The 24,012-nt window shown below is 50.5% G+C and overlaps 2 protein-coding genes across 2 annotated transcripts in view; one reads left to right on the forward strand and one right to left on the reverse strand.

Moving 5' to 3' along the window:
* The window catches only part of WDR62 (WD repeat domain 62), a 78,495-nt gene extending 70,764 nt beyond the window's left edge, over positions 1-7,731 (reverse strand). Inside the window, exon 1 of the mRNA XM_069746423.1 lies at positions 7,591-7,731. Within this exon, the coding sequence (XP_069602524.1) occupies positions 7,591-7,719 (129 nt within the window). The 5' untranslated portion in view covers positions 7,720-7,731. The remainder of the gene's footprint in view (positions 1-7,590) is intronic.
* A 323-nt stretch (positions 7,732-8,054) lies between these two features.
* LOC138661605 (oocyte zinc finger protein XlCOF7.1-like) lies at positions 8,055-22,123 on the forward strand. Its single transcript, XM_069746424.1, has 6 exons — positions 8,055-8,081; positions 10,845-10,955; positions 11,669-11,728; positions 16,024-16,198; positions 16,340-16,477; positions 18,945-22,123. Exons 2-6 carry the CDS (start codon positions 10,857-10,859, stop codon positions 19,466-19,468), a joined length of 996 nt encoding a protein of 331 aa, XP_069602525.1. The 5' UTR covers positions 8,055-8,081; positions 10,845-10,856; the 3' UTR covers positions 19,469-22,123.
* Positions 22,124-24,012: the final 1,889 nt, after the last annotated feature.

Raw genomic sequence — 24,012 nt, forward strand, 5'->3', positions numbered from 1 at the left:
AGGACATAAGCCGGCGCGCCATGCAGGAGCGGGAGGGGGTTGGGTGGAGAGAAGCCATGCATACAGGTGGGGGTAATATGAGCCAGAGCCATGCATTCAGGAGGGGGGAATATGAGCCATGCATACAGGAGGGGGGTCATTATACAGTATTGAGCATCATGTGGGATCATTATACAGTATGGAGAACTGTGTGTGGCCATTATACAGTATTGAGCATCATGTGTGGCCATTATACAGTATTGAGCATCATGTGCGGCCGTTATACAGTATTGAGCATCATGTGCAGCCAATATACAGTATGGATCATCATATGCAGCCAATATACAGTATGGAGCATCATTTGTGGCCATTATACAGTATGGAGAACTGTGTGTGGCCGTTATACAGTATGGAGCATCATGTGGGATCATTATACAGTATGGAGCATCATGTGTGGCCATTATACAGTATGGAGCATCATGTGTGGCCATTATACAGTATGGAGCACCATGTGTGGCCATTATACAGTATGGAGCACCATGTGTGGCCATTATACAGTATGGAGCACCATGTGTGGCCATTATACAGTATGGAGCACCATGTGTGGCCATTATACAGTATTGAGCATCATGTGTGGCCATTATACAGTATTGAGCATCATGTGCGGCCGTTATACAGTATTGAGCATCATGTGCAGCCAATATACAGTATGGATCATCATATGCAGCCAATATACAGTATGGAGCATCATTTGTGGCCATTATACAGTATGGAGCACCATGTGTGGCCGTTATACAGTATGGAGCATCATGTGGGATCATTATACAGTATGGAGCACCATGTGTGGCCATTATACAGTATGGAGCACCATGTGTGGCCATTATACAGTATGGAGCACCATGTGTGGCCATTATACAGTATGGAGCATCATGTGTGGCCATTATACAGTATGGAGCATCATGTGTGGCCATTATACAGTATGGAGCATCATGTGTGGCCATTATACAGTATGGAGCACCATGTGTGGCCATTATACAGTATGGAGCACCATGTGTGGCCATTATACAGTATGGAGCACCATGTGTGGCCATTATACAGTATGGAGCACCATGTGTGGCCATTATACAGTATGGAGCACCATGTGTGGCCATTATACAGTATGGAGCACCATGTGTGGCCATTATACAGTATGGAGCACCATGTGTGGCCATTATACAGTATGGAGCACCATGTGTGGCCATTATACAGTATGGAGCACCATGTGTGGCCATTATACAGTATGGAGCACCATGTGTGGCCATTATACAGTATGGAGAACTGTGTGTCGCCATTATACAGTATTGAGCATCATGTGTGACTATATTTTTTTGTTTATAATTATTGTATATAAAACAGTGTGATCAGCAGTGCTAAATGGGTGTGGTTGGGACGTGGATATGGGTGTGACTAGTTGTTAAATGGGTGTGGTCAGAGGCGTGGCCTAAAATTTGCCGCGGCGCACTACGCACGCCGCAAACTTTATACCCGTTTCCCTTCTTCAAAAGTTGGGAGGTATGGCACCGCATTTCCCAGATCACGGCAAGTGGCGCAAATCCCATGGGGAATGAATGAGGCCGAACGCAATGTTGCCGTAAGTGATCCGTTACGCGGCAGATGCAGAAAAACTGCCGGATCTGCTGCAAAAGGCGACTTTCACATCAGCGATTCTTGCCAAAGTCACTGCCGATAGTGTCATAGTCACCAATGGGGAGGCAGCACTAAAAGTGCCTAGGGAAGCAGAAACACTAAATACGGCCCTGGGGGGCTACATTATATTCTGTGGGGGGACTGCATTATACTCAGGGTACTACATTATATTATGGGGGGCTACATCATACTATTTGAGGGGGCTACAGTATACTCTATGGGGGGCTGCATTATATTCTGTGGGGGAACTGCATTATACTCAGGGTACTACATATTATGGGGGGCTACATCATACTATTTGAAGGGGCTGCATTATATTCTGTGGTGGAACTGCATTCTCTCAGGGGACTACATATTATTATGGGGAGCTACAGTATACTCTATGGGGGGCTGCATTATATTCTGTGGTGGAACTGCATTCTCAGGGGGCTACATTATATTCTGTGAGGGGGCTACCACAACCCTTGCTACATTATTAAGACGTGAACTACCTTATATTATACCCTGATATTAGTGTGTTTTACCGCACAATTGGTGGTCTTGTATCTATTTCTATGTAGCTACATAGTGGGCCCCTAGAATGATTTTTCTGGTGGGCCCAAGGTGCTCCAGTCCGACGCTGTATACAAACATAAGAAACAAACTTGGCACTCAAATTTTTTTTTTTTTTTTTTTTTTTTTTTAGGAAGAAGGGTAACCTTACCCTTCTTCCGAAAAAAAAATTGAGTGCCAAGTTTGTTTCTTAGATTTGTTGATATGGGTTGGAGACCCTACTTGAGCACCGACATCCACCCTCCATAGAGTGCCGTGTATCCTACATTGAGCTGCTATATACACATTCTAGAATACCGATGTGTTAGAATCGGGCCACCATCTAGTCTACTATATAATTGTCTAAGGGTCACTTCCGTCTTTCTGTCTTTCACAGATATTCATTGGTCGCAGCCTCTGTCTGTCATGGAATCCAAGTCGCTGATTGGTCTCGCCAGCTGCCTGTCATGGCTGTCGTGACCAATCAGCGACGGCCACAGTCCGATTAGTCCCTCCCTACTCCCCTGCAGTCAGCGCCCGGCCCCCGCTCCATACTCCCCGCAGTCAGCGCTCACACAGGGTTAATGCCGGCGGTAACGGACCGCGTTATGCCACGGGTAACTCACTCCGTTACCACCGCTATTAACCCTGTGTGACCAAGTTTTTACTATTGATGCTGCCTATGCAGCATCAATAGTAAAAAGATCTAATGTTAAAAATAATAAAAAATTATCATATACTCACATTTCGGCGCCTTTCTCGCTCTTCGCGACGTTCCGGTGCTAAGGATGGTATGCGACAAGGACCTTCCATGACGCCACGGTTATGTGACCGCGACGTCATCGCACCCTGGGACCGGAAGCTGGCGACAGAACTACAAGGCGCCCTCAGATCGGAAGGTGAGTATATGTTTATTTTTTAACCCGTGACATACGTGACTGGGCAATATACTACGTGGCTGGGCAATATACTACGTGGCTGGGCAATATACTACGTGGCTGGGCAATATACTACGTGGCTGGGCAATATACTACGTGGCTGGGCAATATACTACGTGGCTGGCCAATATACTACGTGGCTGGGCAATATACTACGTGGCTGGCCAATATACTACGTGGCTGGCCAATATACTACGTGGCTGGCCAATATACTACGTGGCTGGCCAATATACTACGTGGCTGGCCAATATACTACGTGGCTGGCCAATATACTACGTGGCTGGCCAATATACTACGTGGCTGGCCAATATACTACGTGGCTGGGCAATATACTACGTGGCTGGGCAATATACTACGTGGCTGGGCAATATACTACGTGGCTGGGCAATATACTACGTGGCTGGGCAATATACTACGTGGCTGGGCAATATACTACGTGGCTGGGCAATATACTACGTGGCTGGGCAGTATACTACGTGGCTGGGCAGTATACTACGTGGCTGGGCAGTATACTACGTGACTGGGCAGTATACTACGTGACTGGGCAATATACTACGTGGCTGGGCAATATACTACGTGACTGGGCAATATACTACGTGACTGGGCAATATACTACGTGACTGGGCAATATACTACGTGACTGGGCAATATACTACGTGACTGGGCAATATACTACGTGACTGGGCAATATACTACGTGACTGGGCAATATACTACGTGACTGGGCAATATACTACGTGACTGGGCAATATACTACGTGACTGGGCAATATACTACGTGACTGGGCAATATACTACGTGACTGGGCAATATACTACGTGACTGGGCAATATACTACGTGACTGGGCAATATACTACGTGACTGGGCAATATACTACGTGACTGGGCAATATACTACGTGACTGGGCAATATACTACGTGACTGGGCAATATACTACGTGGCTGGGCAATATACTACGTGGCTGGGCAATATACTACGTGGCTGGGCAATATACTACGTGGCTGGGCAATATACTACGTGGCTGGGCAATATACTACGTGGCTGGGCAATATACTACGTGACTGGGCAATATACTACGTGACTGGGCAATATACTACGTGACTGGGCAATATACTACGTGACTGGGCAATATACTACGTGACTGGGCAATATACTACGTGACTGGGCAATATACTACGTGACTGGGCAATATACTACGTGACTGGGCAATATACTACGTGGCTGGGCAATATACTACGTGGCTGGGCAATATACTACGTGGCTGGGCAATATACTACGTGGCTGGGCAATATACTACGTGACTGGGCAATATACTACGTGACTGGGCAATATACTACGTGACTGGGCAATATACTACGTGACTGGGCAATATACTACGTGACTGGGCAATATACTAGGTGGCTGGGCAATATACTACGTGGCTGGGCAATATACTACGTGGACATGCATATTCTAGAATACCCGATGAGTTAGAATCGGGCCACCATCTAGTTTCTAATAAACGTCTTTATTCCTGCTGTGTCTTTATTTACCATATAACTATAGGATTAGTACTGGGCGTCTTATAGACGTTTCTCCATTACTAAGCGATGAGCTTGATGTCACCTGACAATACAGAGGAGACATCAACCCCACAAATATGAACCCCACTTGCCACCGCTACAGGGCAAATGGGGAATGGCGGGCAAAGTGCCGGAATTGGTGCATCTAATATATGTGCCTTCTCTGGGAGGCTGCTAGTTTTAGGCTTGGGGAAGGCAGCAGTAGAGCGGTGTCACACACACGGGGGCAGCACTATAGGGGGGGGGGGGGTCACACACACACGGGGGCAGCACCATAGGGGGGTCACACACACGGGGGCAGCACTATAGGGGGGGGGGTCACACACACACGGGGGCAGCACTATAGCGGGGGGTCACACACACACGGGGGCAGCACCATAGGGGGGTCACACACACGGGGCAGCACTATAGGGGGGTCACACACACGGGGCAGCACTATAGCGGGGTCACACACGGGGCAGCACTATAGGGGGGGTCACACACACGGGGCAGCACTATAGGGGGGTCACACACACGGGGCAGCACTATAGCGGGGTCACACACACGGGGGCAGCACTATCGGGGGGTCACACACACGGGGCAGCACTATAGCGGGGTCACACACGGGGGCAGCACTATAGGAGGGTCACACACACGGGGCAGCACTATAGCGGGGTCACACACACGGGGGCAGCACTATAGGGGGTCACACACACGGGGGCAGCACTATAGCGGGGTCACACACACGGGGGCAGCACTATAGGGGGGTCACACACACGGGGGCAGCACTATAGGGGGCTCACACACACGGGGCAGCACTATAGGGGGGTCACACACACGGGGCAGCACTATAGCGGGGTCACACACACGGGGGCAGCACTATAGGGGGGTCACACACAGGGGGCAGCACTATAGGGGGGTCACACACACGGGGCAGCACTATAGGGGGGGTCACACACATGGGGGCAGCACTATAGGGGGTCACACACACGGGGCAGCACTATAGGGGGGTCACACACACGGGGGCAGCACTATAGGGGGGTCACACACACGGGGGCAGCACTATAGTGGGGTCACACACACGGGGCAGCACTATAGGGGGGTCACACACACGGGGCAGCACTATAGGGGGGTCACACACACGGGGCAGCACTATAGGGGGGTCACACACACGGGGGCAGCACTATGGGGGGGGTCACACACACGGGGGCAGCACTATAGGGGGGTCACATACACGGGGCAGCACTATAGGGGGGTCACACACACGGGGCAGCACTATAGGGGGTCACACACACGGGGCAGCACTATAGGGGGGTCACACACACGGGGGCAGCACTATGGGGGGGGTCACACACACGGGGCAGCACTATAGGGGGGTTACACACACGGGGCAGCACTATAGTGGGGTCACACACACGGGGCAGCACTATAGGGGGGTCACACACACGGGGCAGCACTATAGGGGGGTCACACACGGGGCAGCACTATAGGGGGGTCACACACACGGGGGCAGCACTATAGGGGGGTCACACACACGGGGCAGCGCTATAGGGGGGTCACACACACGGGGCAGCGCTATAGGGGGGGGTCACACACACGGGGCAGCACTATAGGGGGTCACACACACGGGGGCAGCACTATAGGGGGGTCACACACACGGGGCAGCACTATAGGGGGTCACACACACGGGGCAGCACTATAGGGGGTCACACACACGGGGCAGCGCTATAGGGGGTCACACACACGGGGCAGCGCTATAGGGAGGTCACACACACGGGGCAGCACTATAGGGGGTCACACACACGGGGGCAGCACTATAGGGGGTCACACACACGGGGCAGCACTATAGGGGGTCACACACACGGGGCAGCACTATAGGGGGTCACACACACGGGGGCAGCACTATAGGGGGGTCACACACACGGGGGCAGCACTATAGGGGGGTCACACACACGGGGCAGCACTATAGGGGGTCACACACACGGGGCAGCACTATAGGGGGTCACACACACGGGGGCAGCACTATAGGGGGGTCACACACACGGGGGCAGCACTATAGGGGGTCACACACACGGGGCAGCACTATAGGGGGTCACACACACGGGGCAGCACTATAGGGGGTCACACACACGGGGCAGCACTATAGGGGGTCACACACACGGGGCAGCACTATAGGGGGGTCACACACACGGGGGCAGCACTATAGGGGGTCACACACACGGGGCAGCACTATAGGGGGTCACACACACGGGGCAGCACTATAGGGGGTCACACACACGGGGCAGCACTATAGGGGGTCACACACACGGGGCAGCACTATAGGGGGGTCACACACACGGGGGCAGCACTATAGGGGGGTCACACACACGGGGGCAGCACTATAGGGGGTCACACACACGGGGCAGCACTATAGGGGGTCACACACACGGGGCAGCACTATAGGGGGTCACACACACGGGGCAGCACTATAGGGGGTCACACACACGGGGGCAGCACTATAGGGGGGTCACACACACGGGGGCAGCACTATAGGGGGGTCACACACACGGGGGCAGCACTATAGGGGGGTCACACACACGGGGGCAGCACTATAGGGGGGTCACACACACGGGGGCAGCACTATAGGGGGGTCACACACACGGGGCAGCACTATAGGGGGGTCACACACACGGGGCAGCACTATAGGGGGGTCACACACACGGGGCAGCACTATAGGGGGGTCACACACACGGGGCAGCACTATAGGGGGTCACACACACGGGGGCAGCACTATAGGGGGGTCACACACACGGGGCAGCACTATAGGGGGTCACACACACGGGGGCAGCACTATAGGGGGGTCACACACACGGGGCAGCACTATAGGGGGGTCACACACGGTATAAGCCGTTTCCTCGTCGCCTCTCGGCCGCTGACCTGTCTGCTCCCCTTCCCGGTGCCGGCGGTTCCCATGGTCACTCTGGAGGAGCGGCGCCGTCCCGGGGGAGAGCTCGCCGGCAGTAGTCCGGGCTGTGGCCGCTGAGCAGCGCTGCTGCCCTCAAACATCCCCCGTTCAAAACTGCCGCTGCTCCCGGCTTCAACTGCCAGGTCGCTGATTGGCCAAAATACACTGTGGGCGTGGTTACGGTAATATCACTCTCGTTTTGTTTTCTACGCCTCTTAGTGCTGATTGGTGACAAGATGGGGGCGGAGACCCGACGTTCCTTGCTTAGCGTTGCTGCAATGACTGGACAGCACTCCAAAAGTGGGCGGTACTGCCATGAATACCGCCCCTCTTCCTGCACTCATTGGCTGGCGCATAGAAGGCGTCAATCCACTTAAAACTACAATTCCCGACGACCATTGCTGCCGGGTAGTACACGTGACACGGAAGTAGCCAATCATATCCGAGGCTGTTTCCAAGGAAGGTAAGGACAGTCTTTATGTGTTGTCAGTGAGGGAGTGATACCTCTTATGTTGCGTGCACAAGACTCATCGTGCAGAGAGCGAGGTGAACTACTAGTCACAGTATGCCTCCTTACACATCGAAACAACCAGTTCCAGCTCTTCGTTGTTGCAAAATTGTTTTTGCTCGGCGGCAGCCAATCAGGCACTTGCGTTCATGCTGGAGATTGTATGCAGGAGATGTAAGCTGATCGCTGATTGGCTGCCGGGACTCAGTGGCCATATTGTGCGGTGTCTGTCTTGCAGGAGAGGTGTATGTGTGTGTGCGCCCTATAGGTGAGGCTGTGCGTGTGTGTGTGTGCCCTTCAGGTGAGGGGTGTGTGTGTGTGCCCTTAAGGTGGGGGGGATGTGCCCTGCAGGTGAGGTGTGTGCGCGCCCTGCAGGTGAGGGGTGTGTGTGTGTGCGCCCTGCAGGTGAGGTGTGTGCGTGCCCTGCAGGTGAGGGGTGTGTGTGTGTGTGCCCTGCAGTTGAGGGGTGTGTGTGCCCTGCAGGTGAGGGGGGGTGTGTGTGTGTGTGCCCTGCAGGTGAGGTGTATGTGTGTGTGTGTGTGTGTGCCCTATAGGTGAGGGTGTGTGTGTGTGCCCTGCAGGTGAGGGGTGTGTGTGTGTGTGTGCCCTGCAGGTGAGGTGTGTGCGTGCCCTGCAGGTGAGGGGGGTGTGTGTGTGTGTGTGCCCTGCAGGTGAGGGGTGTGTGTGTGTGTGCCCTGCAGGTGAGGTGTGTGCGTGCCCTGCAGGTGAGGGGTGTGTGTGTGTGTGCCCTGCAGGTGAGGGGTGTGTGTGTGTGTGTGCCCTGCAGGTGAGGTGTGTGCGTGCCCTGCAGGTGAGGGGTGTGTGTGTGTGTGCCCTGCAGGTGAGGGGGGGGGTGTGTGTGTGTGCCCTGCAGGTGAGGTGTATGTGTGTGTGTGCCCTATAGGTGAGGGTGTGTGTGTGTGTGCGCCCTGCAGGTGAGGGTGGTGTGTGTGTGTGTGTGTGTGTGCGTGCCCTGCAGGTGAGGGGGGTGTGTGTGTGTGCCCTGCAGGTGAGGGGTGTGTGTGTGTGTGTGTGTGCCCTGCAGGTGAGGGGTGTGTGTGTGCCCTGCAGGTGAGGGGTGTGTGTGTGTGCCCTGCAGGTGAGGGGTGTGTGTGTGTGTGTGTGTGCCCTGCAGGTGAGGGGTGTGTGTGTGTGTGTGTGTGCCCTTCAGGTGAGGGGTGTGTGTGTGCCCTGCAGGTGAGGGGTGTGTGTGTGTGTGTGTGTCCTTCAGGTGAGGGGTGTGTGTGCGCCCTGCAGGTGAGGGGTGTGTGTGTGTGTGTGTGTGCCCTGCAGGTGAGGGGTGTGTGTGTGTGTGTGTGCCCTTCAGGTGAGGGGTGTGTGTGTGCCCTGCAGGTGAGGGGTGTGTGTGTGTGTGTGTGCCCTTCAGGTGAGGGGTGTGTGTGTGCCCTGCAGGTGAGGGGTGTGTGTGCGCCCTGCAGGTGAGGGGTGTGTGTGTGTGCGCCCTGCAGGTGAGGTGAGGTGTGTGCGCGTGCCCTGCAGGTGAGGTGTGTGTCCTGCAGGCGAGGGGTGTGTGTGCCCTGCAGGTGAGGGGGGTGTGTGCCCTGCAGGTGAGGGGGGTGTGTGTGGGTGCTCTGCAGGTGAGGGGTGTGTGTGCCCTGCAGGTGAGGGGGGTGTGTGCCCTGCAGGTGAGGGGGGTGTGTGTGTGCGCCCTACAGGTGAGGTGAGGTGTGTGCGCGTGCCCTGCAGGTGAGGTGTGTGTCCTGCAGGCGAGGGGTGTGTGTGCCCTGCAGGTGAGGGGGGTGTGTGCCCTGCAGGTGAGGGGGGTGTGTGTGGGTGCTCTGCAGGTGAGGGGTGTGCGCGTGCCCTGCAGGTGAGGGGTGTGTGTGTGTGTGTGTGTGTCCTGCAGGTGAGGGGTGTGTGTGTCCTGCAGGTGAGGGGTGAGGTGTGTGTCCTGCAGGTGAGGGGTGAGGTGTGTGTCCTGCAGGTGAGGGGTGAGGTGTGTGTCCTGCAGGTGAGGGGTGAGGTGTGTGTCCTGCAGGTGAGGGGTGTGTGTCCTGCAGGTGAGGGGTGTGTGTCCTGCAGGTGAGGGGTGAGGTGTGTGTCCTGCAGGTGAGGTGTGTGTGCCCTGCAGGTGGGGGGTCATGGTATCAGTATTTGGTCAGTATTTTACATCAGTATTTGTAGTCAGAACCAGGAGTGGAACAAGTAGAGAAGTATAATAGTCACCACTTCTGCATTTATCACCCACTCCTGGTTTTGCTACAAATCCTGAGGAAACATCCTGACGGTGTGCACGCTTCACACCGTGCACATCCCTCTATTCTGCATGAATAATTGTCATTGTCGCCACTGACGGTTGCGTGCGTCTGTGACAATCGGATATTCCCAACAATGCAAATCAAAATAAAGCTTTTAGAAGAAAAAGTTCTTTTCCGGCGCTGTCTGCTGTCAGTGAGTGAAGTGTCTGCACATCCGGAGGCGCTGAGCGGACGCTGCTCACAGCTGAGGGTTTGTTACCGGTCGCAGCCACGTGTTCTGGACTGTTGTCCCTCATCTGACGGTGACCGTCCGTCTGGCTGAGTCTTCGCAGTGCACGGGCTCCTGTCTGTGACTGTGCTGGACGCCGTGCACTTTATGGGAGTCTGAGTGACGACTCCACCAGTGATTTCACTATGAGCCGGGAGCGTGATCCTCCCGGTCCGGGCGACGTATGTACACGGGATATACACAGCCTCACGTGTAATGTCTCCTCCGCAGTCCTACACAGCGATGCTGGAGCACCTGGCGAATATGACCGTCTCCAAGGAGAAGATATCTGAGAAGATCCTCAATCACGCGCTGGAGATCATCTACCTGCTGACAGGAGAGGTGAGGTATATACTGTATACACTGAGCAGCCATATTGCCTGGTCTGATCTCCGGCCCCAGGACATTACAGCAGATCCTACAAGTCCTGGTTGTTCTACGGTGCGGCCCCCAGGGATCCATCATATCCCACAAATGATCAATCGGATCGGTATCGGACAAATTTGGAGACAAGTCGTCTCCTTGATCTTTCCCACTATTTGCTGGACGATGCGCGGCCATTATGGATCCCGCTGGGTCTGTACAGTGATAGGTGGGCGTCACATCCACAAGATGCCTCCCGTAGAATGTTGCCCCATCTCTGGTGCCGTCTCTTCCCCCAAATAAGTGATGGACGCACCCTGCCGTCTACATCATGGGGAAGAAAACGAGACTGATCAGATGCCATCTTCCATCGCTCCTTGGTCTAGTTCTCACCTGTCGTAAACCCCGCACCTCACCCGCCTCGCTGGCATTGATCTGAGCCCGCCGCCTTCACGAGGTGATGTGTCCCGTCACAATTGCTTTCTTTTTTTTTTCTGCTTTCAACACATCAATTTGTAGACGAGACCGGTGGCGTCCGGCTCCTTATCTCCCCTGACGGACGCCGCCGGCAGCTGGTTATCTGCTCCGTGGTTTCAATGTTATGGCTGATCAGTGTGTAATGATATTTCCTGCTTTATTCTGCCACCATCACTCCTGACGTACCCGAACTCTCTGCTTCTTCTGTGTTGTAGAAATATGTCCTCGTGAAGAAGAGGTCGCCTCACTGCTGCATCCACCCGCAGTCTGGGACGGTGAGCACCCGCTATATTACATATAACCCAGACTGCCTGTCCGTCACGTGCCCGCTCGTCCGGACCACCCATCTGTCGTGCAACGGGTCACCTCCCGGATGCCTGTCATGTGACAGGTCACCCCATTACTCCTTTCCCCCGTTTGTTGTGTGACAAGTCGCCCATGTCCCTGTCCCCCCACCCCCTGTTTGTTTTGTGACAGGTATAAATATAACAAAGCAGGATATAATCCACAAAAAAGAGTATGTAGAATAGCAATGGACCTAAAACTTAACTTTTATTATCTCCAAAAAAAAGACAACATATAAAGTGCCCATTTAAAAACACCTAAGTGAAAAAAAATCACGAACGTGACACCACAAGACACAGAAAAGGGAGGGAATAAAAATACTGATGACAATGGAATAATATGCTCCTGTGGGAGCCTATCCCAATACGTGCGAGAATGTGATTCTAAACCCAATAGTACATGACCGGTACCGTGCCTGGATTGCACAAAGATACAGGCCACGAGAGAATCACCACACAAGGCACAATGTCAGACCGTAATTACACATGTATACGTATAAAAAATGTTCACAAGTGCTGTATAGAGCTGTACCAGCGTGTGAAAAAAATATCGCTGGGACCTAACCCCAAACCAGGATCAAAAAAGGGGTATATAAGAAGTGTATATATATATTTATAACACAATATGCTGTTAGATATAGGCAAAGTTGTAACCCATAGAATGTCTATAATTACAGCTATGTGTAAGAGAATACACTTATCATCTTACCATGCACTTAGTAGACATTGCAACGGAAATGACATCAAGCACACAAATGTACATCAGTATGCTAAATAGCAGCAAAGCTAAGCAAAAATATATATGCGGCTCAGAGTGGCAAATAGCATGCCCAGGTTACCATATAATAGCGGGCTAATTACCCATAAATTGCACACATTAATCAGGGAAACCTAATGCGATAGTGCAAATAGCCACATACCTTCACCTGCATTTATACATATTAGTCCATATAATTATTGCTGGAACACATTCAAAAATCTGATATCACCCAAAAGGCCCCCAAGAATGTTATTCAGGGCCCAGAATGTTTTAGTTCAAAAATATAAATTTTTATTGATCCATAAGAAACAACTTTATAAAAAAACATATAAAATATGACAATTTGTACATGTACCTCCAATCCAAAAGAACAACAATTGACATGTGCTTAATAATAATACCTGACATGCATATTTCTCTTTGGTTGAATACCTTATTTCAAGTCAATAAATAAGGATGACTTATTTATGAAGATACTATCGAAACGCGCGTAGGGGTTTTCCATTGCGTGTGCTTCAGCAAGGTGAATATGCTTTTACACTTTATACTTACCATCGTAACATTCTAACTGAGTATGTGCAGGACTATTAAGGTGACCACTAAGGGACCTTCCAGTGAAGTTGAGCCAAAAAAACAGTCGATTTACTTTACCTTTATATATATTAGCACTTCCATAGTGGATTTTGGCCGCCAAATTCTGGCATATAAATAAGCACATTGGCACTTTAGTGATTTTTAAGGCAGCCACCTTGCAGTAATAGTAACTTAGAGCCTGCATAGCATTGTCATATAAAAATTGACTTGAAATAAGGTATTCAACCAAAGAGAAATATGCATGTCAGGTATTATTATTAAGCACATGTCAATTGTTGTTCTTTTGGATTGGAGGTACATGTACAAATTGTCATATTTTATATGTTTTTTTATAAAGTTGTTTCTTATGGATCAATAAAAATTTATATTTTTGAACTAAAACATTCTGGGCCCTGAATAACATTCTTGGGGGCCTTTTGGGTGATACCTTCACCTGCGTTGAAAGACAAAACACCCCCTATACATACTCAAATAGCACCAGACAGGGGTAATAAACATCTGTGTTTGCTTCCAATAACAAGCGGTGATAAGGTTAGATCTCACCCAATTCCCGAAGAAGCTGTACCATGTCGCTGCAAGGTTACACGTGCTTTCAGAAGTAGGGGGTGGATGATGAGCCTCTATAGCGTCTCCCGACGCGTTTCATCCTATCTCGGCTTCATCAGGGGAGTGTAAACAATAGGTGAGAATAGCTGCGTTACCTGTTCCCCGCCTGTGTCTTATACAAATAGTCCGAAGACCGGAAGTGCGTCAGACGCCCACAGTCAGCTTGTGACCGCGCATGACACACCTCCCTACACTGGACCGCGCATAAGAGAAGCGCACATAGTGCGCCTGCGTGTGATGTAATAGGTAGGCGGAACGCCGAAGTCAGCTGTACGCCGCGCGCGATCCACCTTCTATGTCTGAAGTACTCAGTAGCACTTGTGGAGCGCATATGTTGCGCATGCGTGTGACGTGGCTGGCGATATATTCTTGTACTTAACGACAGATTGTGATACCCCTGTCTTCCTGATATACAAGTAAATTATCGCCTATATATGAGCTAGCATATGTGTAAGTCCAGAGAATGGACCATCTTTTAAAGGAAATCACCAGGCTAGTCTCATGACTGTGTATTCGCCAAAGGAAACAAAGAAGCCACCTATGGAGATAAATAAAGGGGCTTGACATATTATCCTTACTGTATTTATCAAATGCATCATATAAATATTATACAAACAAAGGGGGCATGCACAGAAGAGAAAAATAGGATACATGTTGGTAGTCTTTCCCAACTAAATTCCCATTAAATCCACATAGTATGATTCAGGTTTTACTTAGGGCTTTTTTTTTGAAAAAAATTGAAAACTGAATTGGAAAAGATGGAAAAAGATGCCAAAAGAACAAATATTTATATATTTTGTGACAGGTGGCCCCTCTCACACCTCCAACCGTCCTGCAACAGGTCCCCCGTCCGTTGTATGACAGCTTAACCCCCTACCCTCCATTTATCATGTGACAGGGACAGGTCACCCCCACCTCCGTTTGTCATGCGACAGGTCGCCCTGTTTCCCCCCCATCACTTCCGTTGTGTGACATGTCGCCCTGTTTCCCCCCTTTCCCCCCTTCACATCCGTTGTGTGACATATCGCCCTGTTGCCCCCCATCACTTGCATCATGAGACATGCTGCCGTTTCCCCCCATCACTTCCGTCATGTGACATGTCGCCCTGTTTCCCCCCATCACTTCCGTTGTGTGACATGTCGCCCTGTTTCCCAACATCACTTCCGTTGTGTGACATGTCGCCCTGTTTCCCCCCATCACTTCCGTCGTGTGACATGTCGCCCTGTTTCCCCCCATCACTTCCGTCGTGTGACAGGTCGCCCTGTTTCCCCCCCATCACTTCCGTTGTGTGACATGTCGCCCTGTTTCCCCCCATCACTTCCGTTGTGTGACATGTTGCCCTGTTTCCCCCCTTTCCCCCCTTCACATCCGTTGTGTGACATATCGCCCTGTTGCCCCCCATCACTTGCATCATGAGACATGCTGCCGTTTCCCCCCATCACTTCCGTCGTGTGACATGTCGCCCTGTTTCCCCCCATCACTTCCGTTGTGTGACATGTCGCCCTGTTTCCCAACATCACTTCCGTTGTGTGACATGTCGCCCTGTTTCCCCCCATCACTTCCGTCGTGTGACAGGTCGCCCTGTTTCCCCCCATCACTTCCGTCGTGTGACAGGTCGCCCTGTTTCCCCCCATCACTTCCGTCGTGTGACATGTCGCCCTGTTTCCCCCCATCACTTCCGTTGTGTGACATGTTGCCCTGTTTCCCCCCATCACTTCCGTCGTGTGACATGTCGCCCTGTTTCCCCCCATCACTTCCGTCGTGTGACAGGTCGCCCTGTTTCCCCCCCCCCATCACTTCCATCGTGTGACATGTCGCCCCTCCTCCCCCCCCATCCGTCGTGTGACATGTCAACCTCCCCCCCCCCATCCGTCGTGTGACAGGTCGCCCGTCCCCCCTGACTTATGGAGAATGGCTTCATTCACATGTCACTTTGTGCTGCAGATTTCGCCCTCCCGAGGTGCTGAAGGCTGCGCCCGCACATTCAGGATGAATAAGTAATCTGGGTTTTCATAACCTCATGCACATGTATCTGAAAAATCTGCACACAAATGTCCTTCTGCCGGTTTTCATCATCCATTTCATCGGTCGTTGCCGTGTTGTGCAATGTTGTAGAATCAGCAGCACAATTGGCAGCACAATCAGCAGCACAATTGGCAGCACAATCAGCAGCACAATCAGCATGTTCCGCACAGATTTTGACACTGATTTTTGGCCAGATACACAGCAGCAAAGCTTTCACCTCAGACCATGGCTTCTGTTCCAGGTGCCGGTGAAGTGTGATGACGTAGCCGTCTACTTCTCTATGGAGGAGTGGGACTACGTGAAGGGACACAAGCAGCAATACCAAAGCGTCATAACCGAGACTGAACCGGGCAGTGACAAGATGGACTCCATGGACTCGGGCGTGACAGAGGATGTCCAGGAAAGCAGCTCTCCAGGTACCGCAGCACATAGCGCACAGCCCACCTGTAGCTCTGTGGATGCCGGGGGGCCGCGCTCCTCCTCTGCACCCTGAATACAATGTTGTGGGAGGGATGATGGGGTCTTCTATATGTATTGTAAGCTGGGTGTTTATTCAGAATTATCAGACCTAAATGTGGAAGAAATAGAGTACGAGTCCACGAGCGGGAAGGAGGATGACGACGACGACTATGAGGATGAAGACAAGGAAAAAAGCAAACCTGAGATGAATAGTGAATCCCCGGGAACCTCTGCAGGTAAGTAACAAGCAAATAGCCCAACATTACCTATCCTGTATTATACTCCAGAGCTGCACTCACTATTCTGCTGGTGCAGTCACTGTGTACATACATTACATTACTGATCCGGTGTTACTTCCTGTATTATACCCCAGAGCTGCACTCACTATTCAGCTGGTGCAGTCACTGTGTACATACATTACATTACTGATCCTGAGTTACATACTGTATTATACCCCAGAGCTGCACTCACTATTCTGCTGGTGCAGTCACTGTGTACATACATTACATTGCTGATCCTGAGTTACCTCCTGTATTATACCCCAGAGCTGCACTCACTATTCTGCTGGTGTGGTCACTGTGTACATACATTGCATTACTGATCCTGAGTTATATCCTGTATTATACCCCAGAGCTGCACTCACTATTCTGCTGGTGCAGTCACTGTGTACATACATTACATTACTGATCCTGAGTTACATCCTGTATTATACCCCAGAGCTGCACTCACTATTCTGCTGGTGCAGTCACTGTGTACATACATTACATTACTGATCCTGAGTTACCTCCTGTATTATACCCCAGAGCTGCACTCACTATTTTGCTGGTGCAGTCACTGTGTACATACATTACATTACTGATCCTGAGTTACATCCTGTATTATACCCCAGAGCTGCACTCACTATTCTGCTGGTGCAGTCACTGTGTACATACATTACATTACTGATCCTGAATTACATCCTGTATTATACTCCAGAGCTGCACTTACTATTCTGCTGGTGCAGTCACTGTGTACATACATTACATTACTGATCCTGAATTACATCCTGTATTCTACCCCAGAGCTGCACTCACTATTCTGCTGGTGCAGTCACTGTGTACAAACATTACATTACTGATCCTGAGTTACATCCTGTATTCTACTCCAGAGCTGCACTCACTATTCTGCTGGTGCAGTCACTGTGTACATACATTACATTACTGATCCTGAGTTACCTCCTGTATTATACTCCAGAGCTGCACTCACTATTCTGCTGGTGCAGTCACTGTGTACATACATTACGTTACTGATCCTGAGTTATATCCTGTATTATACCCCAGAGCTGCACTCACTATTCTGCTGGTGCAGTCACTGTGTACATACATTACATTACTGATCCTGAGTTACATCCTGTATTCTACTCCAGAGCTGCACTCACTATTCTGCTGGTGCAGTCACTGTGTACATACATTACATTACTGATCCTGAGTTACATTCTGTATTATACCCCAGAGCTGCACTCACTATTCTGCTGGTGCAGTCACTGTGTACATACATTACATTACTGATCCTGAGTTACATCCTGTATTATACTCCAGAGCTGCACTCACTATTCTGCTGGTGCAGTCACTGTGTACATACATTTCTGATCCTGAGTTACATCCTGTATTATACTCCAGAGCTGCACTCACTATTCTGCTGGTGCAGTCACTGTGTACACACATTACATTACTGATCCTGAGTTACATCCTGTATTATACCCCAGAGCTGCACTCACTATTCTGCTGGTGCAGTCACTGTGTACATACATTACATTACTGATCCTGAGTTACATCCTGTATTATACCCCAGAGCTGCACTCACTATTCTGCTGGTGTAGTCACTGTGTACATACATTACATTACTGATCCTGAGTTACATCCTGTATTATACTCCAGAGCTGCACTCACTATTCTGCTGGTGCAGTCACTGTGTACATACATTCCATTACTGATCCTGAGTTACATCCTGTATTATACCCCAGAGCTGCACTCACTATTCTGCTGGTGCAGTCACTGTGTACATACATTTCTGATCCTGAGTTACATCCTGTATTAGACCCCAGAGCTGCACTCACTATTCTGCTGGTGCAGTCACTGTGTACATACATTTCTGATCCTGAGTTACATCCTGTATTAGACCCCAGAGCTGCACTCACTATTCTGCTGGTGCAGTCACTGTGTACATACATTACATTACTGATCCTGAGTTACATCCTGTATTATACCCCAGAGCTGCACTCACTATTCTGCTGGTGTAGTCACTGTGTACATACATTACATTACTGATCCTGAGTTACATCCTGTATTATACTCCAGAGCTGCACTCACTATTCTGCTGGTGCAGTCACTGTGTACATACATTCCATTACTGATCCTGAGTTACATCCTGTATTATACCCCAGAGCTGCACTCACTATTCTGCTGGTGCAGTCACTGTGTACATACATTTCTGATCCTGAGTTACATCCTGTATTAGACCCCAGAGCTGCACTCACTATTCTGCTGGTGCAGTCACTGTGTACATACATTTCTGATCCTGAGTTACATCCTGTATTAGACCCCAGAGCTGCACTCACTATTCTGCTGGTGCAGTGTATTTGTCAGTTTCATATATCTAGGTTACACAGCAGGCGGTGGCGGTGATTTCTGCTCTGAAGGCTGCCTTTCTTTGTCTTCTCCCCAGCTGGGCCGTTTCGCCCTGGTGTGGATGGCTCTTACACTCGGCCTCCTGTATTGGATGAAAGTGAGATCAAGGTGGAGATGACGGAGGAGATAAAGGAGGACGGGACGTACGAGAGTCTCGCCAACAAGACGTCGTCCCCGGACACAGTGGGCACCCCCCATTATCGCTGGCACCCGAACATCTGGAGCATCAGCGAGAGGTTCATCTGCTCCAGCAGCAGTCGGCCCTATGACCTGTACCCGCCCATAAAACCCGCCACCGAGGAGAAGCCCCCCGATCCCGCCCGCCTGCAGTTCCTGAACCAGATCGCCTTGGAGGAGAAGCCGTTCCGCTGCATCGCTTGTGGACAGATGTTCAAACACAAATCCAGCGCGGTCAGACACTACAGCGTGGTGCACGGCGTGAAGCCGCACCAGTGCAACGACTGCGGACGCCGCTTCTCCACCAAATTCAAAGCCGTCGTTCACAAGTGCAACCCCCGCAAACACGCCAAGGACTTCTGGGATGATCAAGGGGGGGTTTAGTGTTTAGAAATAAGCATTTTCCTCTCTGTCCTCAGTAAATGTAGGTCCTTGTCTAATATTTCCAGGAACCATCTTCATTCTCACACTCTGTAACTTGGCATTTTTTTTTCTATTGGCGGTTTCCCTTCGTCAGCATTCTGCCAGCATTATGGGTGCTGGAACTATATCCCACTTGCTGTAAAGAGACAATGACCCATCTCCATTCCTGTAATCAAGCACGGGGGTCCGTGATCATTATCCTGTACATACATCAATGATTTAATTTTCCGTTGCACACCCCGCTTTCCTAGAGTCCTGGAAAAGCTGGGTGGGAGCCGTAACTTCAATTTTAAAATTAATTTTCCATAATCACAAACTCACTCAAGGACTCATATTTACTGTTCTTTTTATTTAAATAACTTGCTTTCTTTATGATAAACTCTGAACGGCCTGCGAGAAGAGAAGATAAGTGTGCCGCCCTTAAAGGGGTTGTCCCACGATTACAGCTTCTCACCCACCTCCTTGTAGATAAGTGTGCGATTGCATTGGGCTTCCTTTTCTGGGGCTCATGAGAACTGAGGGTCCCATTCATCATCTATGGGCAGAGTGCAGTGCTCGCTACCTGAAAAGGTAGAATAGAGTGCAGCGCTCGCTTCCTGAAGAAGGGGCGGAATAGAGGGCAGCGCTCGCTACCTGAAAAGGTGGAATAGAGGGCAGCGCTCGCTACCTGAAGAAGGGGCGGAATAGAGGGCAGCGCTCGCTACCTGAAGAAGGGGCGGAATAGAGGGCAGCGCTCGCTACCTGAAAAAGGGGCGGAATAGAGGGCAGCGCTCGCTACCTGAAGAAGGGGCGGAATAGAGGGCAGCGCTCGCCACCTGAAGAAGGGGCGGAATAGAGGGCAGCGCTCGCCACCTGAAGAAGGGGCGGAATAGAGGGCAGCGCTCGCCACCTGAAGAAGGGGCGCAATAGAGGGCAGCGCTCGTCACCTGAAGAAGGGGCGGAATAGAGGGCAGCGCTCGCCACCTGAAGAAGGGGCGGAATAGAGGGCAGCGCTCGCTACCTGAAAAGGTGGAATAGAGGGCAGCGCTCGCTACCTGAAGGGGCGGAAAAGGGGGCAGCGCTCGCTACCTGAAGGGGCGGAATAGAGATCAGCGCTCGCTACCTGAAGAAGGGGCGGAATAGAGGGCAGCGCTCGCTACCTGAAGAAGGGGCGGAATAGAGGGCAGCGCTCGCTACCTGAAGAAGGGGCGGAATAGAGGGCAGCGCTCGCTACCTGAAGATGGGGCGGAATAGAGGGCAGTGCTCCAAACACAGGGTTATGGCACCCCGGATCTTGCAGTCAATCAGAACTTTGTAAATTGTAATTTAGAGACAGCCCCTTTAATGGAGACTTTTTTGCATTTGCTGTTGGGAACAAAATTAATTTAAAATAGGACTAAAAAAAAAAAAAAAAAAGCAGAACTTATGTTTTATGTAAAAAGTTGAAAATCAAACTTTGTCCATGACTCGGATATGGAGAAGCAATCCTTACGGTAGGTCATTAGTATCAGATTGGAGGGGATGGGAGAGTTGGATTTTTCCACCAATCAGCTTGTGCAGAACAGCACGACTCCATACTCCGTCTAGTGGTCGTTCCTGGGTACTGTAGCTCCGAGCACATTCACTCCAGCAGGCGATGAGCTGCAGTACCGATAACGGTGACAGTGAACAGGACTGTGCATTTCCAGCAGTCATGAGTCCAGATAACAGCTGATCAATAGAGGTCCGATACCTGCCCCCCACCACCACCCATCTGATGTGATGGTTATCAGTATCAAAGCCCTGGACGGCCTCTATAACGATGGATACTGGTAATATCAGCTGAAAGTTAAAAAAAAAAGTCTCAGATCTGGAATAAAGCTACAATGTTTGCAATAGTGTTAAACCTTTAAAACCACCATGTAGAAACATAAAAAAAAACTTTAGCAATTCCTCCAGTTCTCACACTGACCACTAGAGGGCACTTGCAATGCAATGTTATAATGGAGTGGAGAGGGTGTACTTATAATTGCTGCATTTTATTTTGGGGGTTTTCTGCATCTCCTTTCCCTGCTCCAGGCAGTAGCCAGATGATGTAGTGTGGATCATATTTTTTTTTTTAATATTATGTTTGAACAGTTTATAACCTGTGCTGATCATTGCCCGAATATTTTTTTTATAACAATTTTTTTTTTTTTTTTTTTAAATCTTATAACAGAAAGTAGTATAAACTAATTGTTATCATTGGCAGAATATTATACGGGTCAGAGCTGCCTTCAGATAAACCATAGTGTGGAAATAACGTTGTGGCCTCCTGGAGCCACCACTAGGGGGAGCACGTTCTTGGAGCTGCGATGTCACTGTGTGCCTGTAGGGGGAGCTGTGAGCTTCATAAATGATGGGATCTCCTTCCTTTCCGCACAGGGTCGGACTATGTTTCTGTATTGCATTTTTCTGTGGTTTGTGAGGCTGCCTTATGTTAAGCAGGGGCGGGGTCTTGTAGAAGGAGGATTTGACAATTTGCATTTTTTTTTTTGTAATTCTATTAAATCTGTAAAATGAAAAGTTGCTTAAAAATGTATTATTTTTTTGTAAGACTCCGCTTAAGACTTTTTGTAAGTAAAAGGTCCAATAAAATAAAAGTGAATCACTGGTCAGAAGTGAAGGGTCCGCCGTCTTTCTCTTGTGGTTCTTGTTGGGGGCCGCGATTATGCAGAGGGCAGTGATTAACAGTCTGATAACCGCTCCGATCTCGGCTCTTTGTGATCAGTTTCCTACCAAAACATTAACACTAGGAAACCACAGTACCAGTATCATCCATATCCCTCGCAGAATAAAACTGCTTTTGGGTCACTGATCAGTCTATGGCCAGGAACTCGCCCAATTCCTTTGCTCTATAACCTGCCACCGACTCTTCTTTAATGGGATGCTCCACTTCAGCAGCATTCTGCCAGCACTATATGTGCTGGACGTTTATGCAACTTCTCAGCATTTAACGTGGCTGTCATTGTCCAATGGTTTACCTGTCCTGAACTGAAAGCTGACTCTGGTCTGCTTCTATTCAGTTTGGCAAGAGAGCAAATAATAAGCCCCACCCCTGCTTCCTGTACAGTCCAACCCCCACTTCCTGTAGAGACTAAGCCCCACCTCCACTTCCTGTAGAGATTAAGCTCCACCCCCACTTATTGTAAAGTGCAGCCCCCGCTTCCTGTAGACAGCCCAACCGCCACTTCCTGTAGAGACTAAGCTCCACCCCCCGCTTCCTGTAAAGTCCAACCCCCACTTCCTGTAGACAGACTAAGCCCCACCCCTGCTTCCTGTAAAGTCCAACCCCTACTTCCTGTAGACAGACTAAGCCCCACCCCTGCTTACTGTAGAGACCCTCCCCTGCTTCCTGTAAATACAAAGCCCCATCCCAGCTTCCTGTAAAGTCCAACCCCCACTTCCTGTAGACAAAGCCCCACCCCTGCTTCCGGTAAAGTCCAACCCCCACTTCCTGTAGACAGGCTAAGCCCCACCCCTGCTAACTGTAGAGACCCTCCCCTGCTTCCTGTAGATACAAAGTCCAACCCCCACTTCCTGTACAGACTAAGCCCCACCCCTGCTTCCTGTAAAGTCCAACCCCCACTTCCTGTAGACAAAGCCCCACCCCTGCTTCCTGTAAAGTCCAACCCCCACTTCCTGTAGACAGGCTAAGCCCCACCCCTGCTTACTGTAGAGACCCTCCCCTGCTTCCTGTAGATACAAAGCCCCACCCCTGCTTCCTGTAAAGTCCAACCCCCACTTCCTGTAGACAGGCTAAGCCCCACCCCTGCTTACTGTAGAGACCCTCCCCTGCTTCCTGTAGATACAAAGCCCCACCCCTGCTTCCTGTAAAGTCCAACCCCCACTTCCTGTAGACAGACTAAGCCCCACCCCTGCTTCCTGTAAAGTCCAACCCCCACTTCCTGTAGACAAAGCCCCACCCCTGCTTCCTGTAAAGTCCAACCCCCACTTCCTGTAGACAGGCTAAGCCCCACCCCTGCTTCCTGTAGAGACCCTCCCCTGCTTCCTGTAGATACAAAGCCCCACCCCCGCTTCCTGTATCTGTCGCTGCAGCTAGAGATGGCGCACACTTGACAACAGGCAGTGGACCATAAGACTAAGCAGAGGAACATGGTGGTTGGGGTGTTGGAGGGATTTTCCGGGGTGAGGCAACATAAGTCTTAAATAGTGATTTGCCCATTAAGTATCCTGGACACTGCTTGTCATGGAAAGTGCAACATCAAGAAGGAAAAGTTGTGGATTTCACAGGATGGGGAGAGGACAATGATCTGCAACTGAGGAACAAAATGGAAACATTTGCAAATCTCTAGCTATATCCAGTCTGGAGAAGGAGACACATGCAGGCATTTCCAGCCTCGGCTGTTGTCACCGAGGTCCTTAATGGTCGTCTGTGGAAGGTTCTGAGCTGAATGCACTTGGGCAAATCATCAAGATCCTCTGCTGGCAGCTTCTGTGTAATCCTGGCGTTACCCTTCCTTGCGAGATTATGGCGCTCTCCGCCT

This window comes from Ranitomeya imitator, chromosome 2 (assembly GCF_032444005.1).
Source record: "Ranitomeya imitator isolate aRanImi1 chromosome 2, aRanImi1.pri, whole genome shotgun sequence".
In the NCBI taxonomy this organism is placed as follows: domain Eukaryota; kingdom Metazoa; phylum Chordata; class Amphibia; order Anura; family Dendrobatidae; genus Ranitomeya; species Ranitomeya imitator.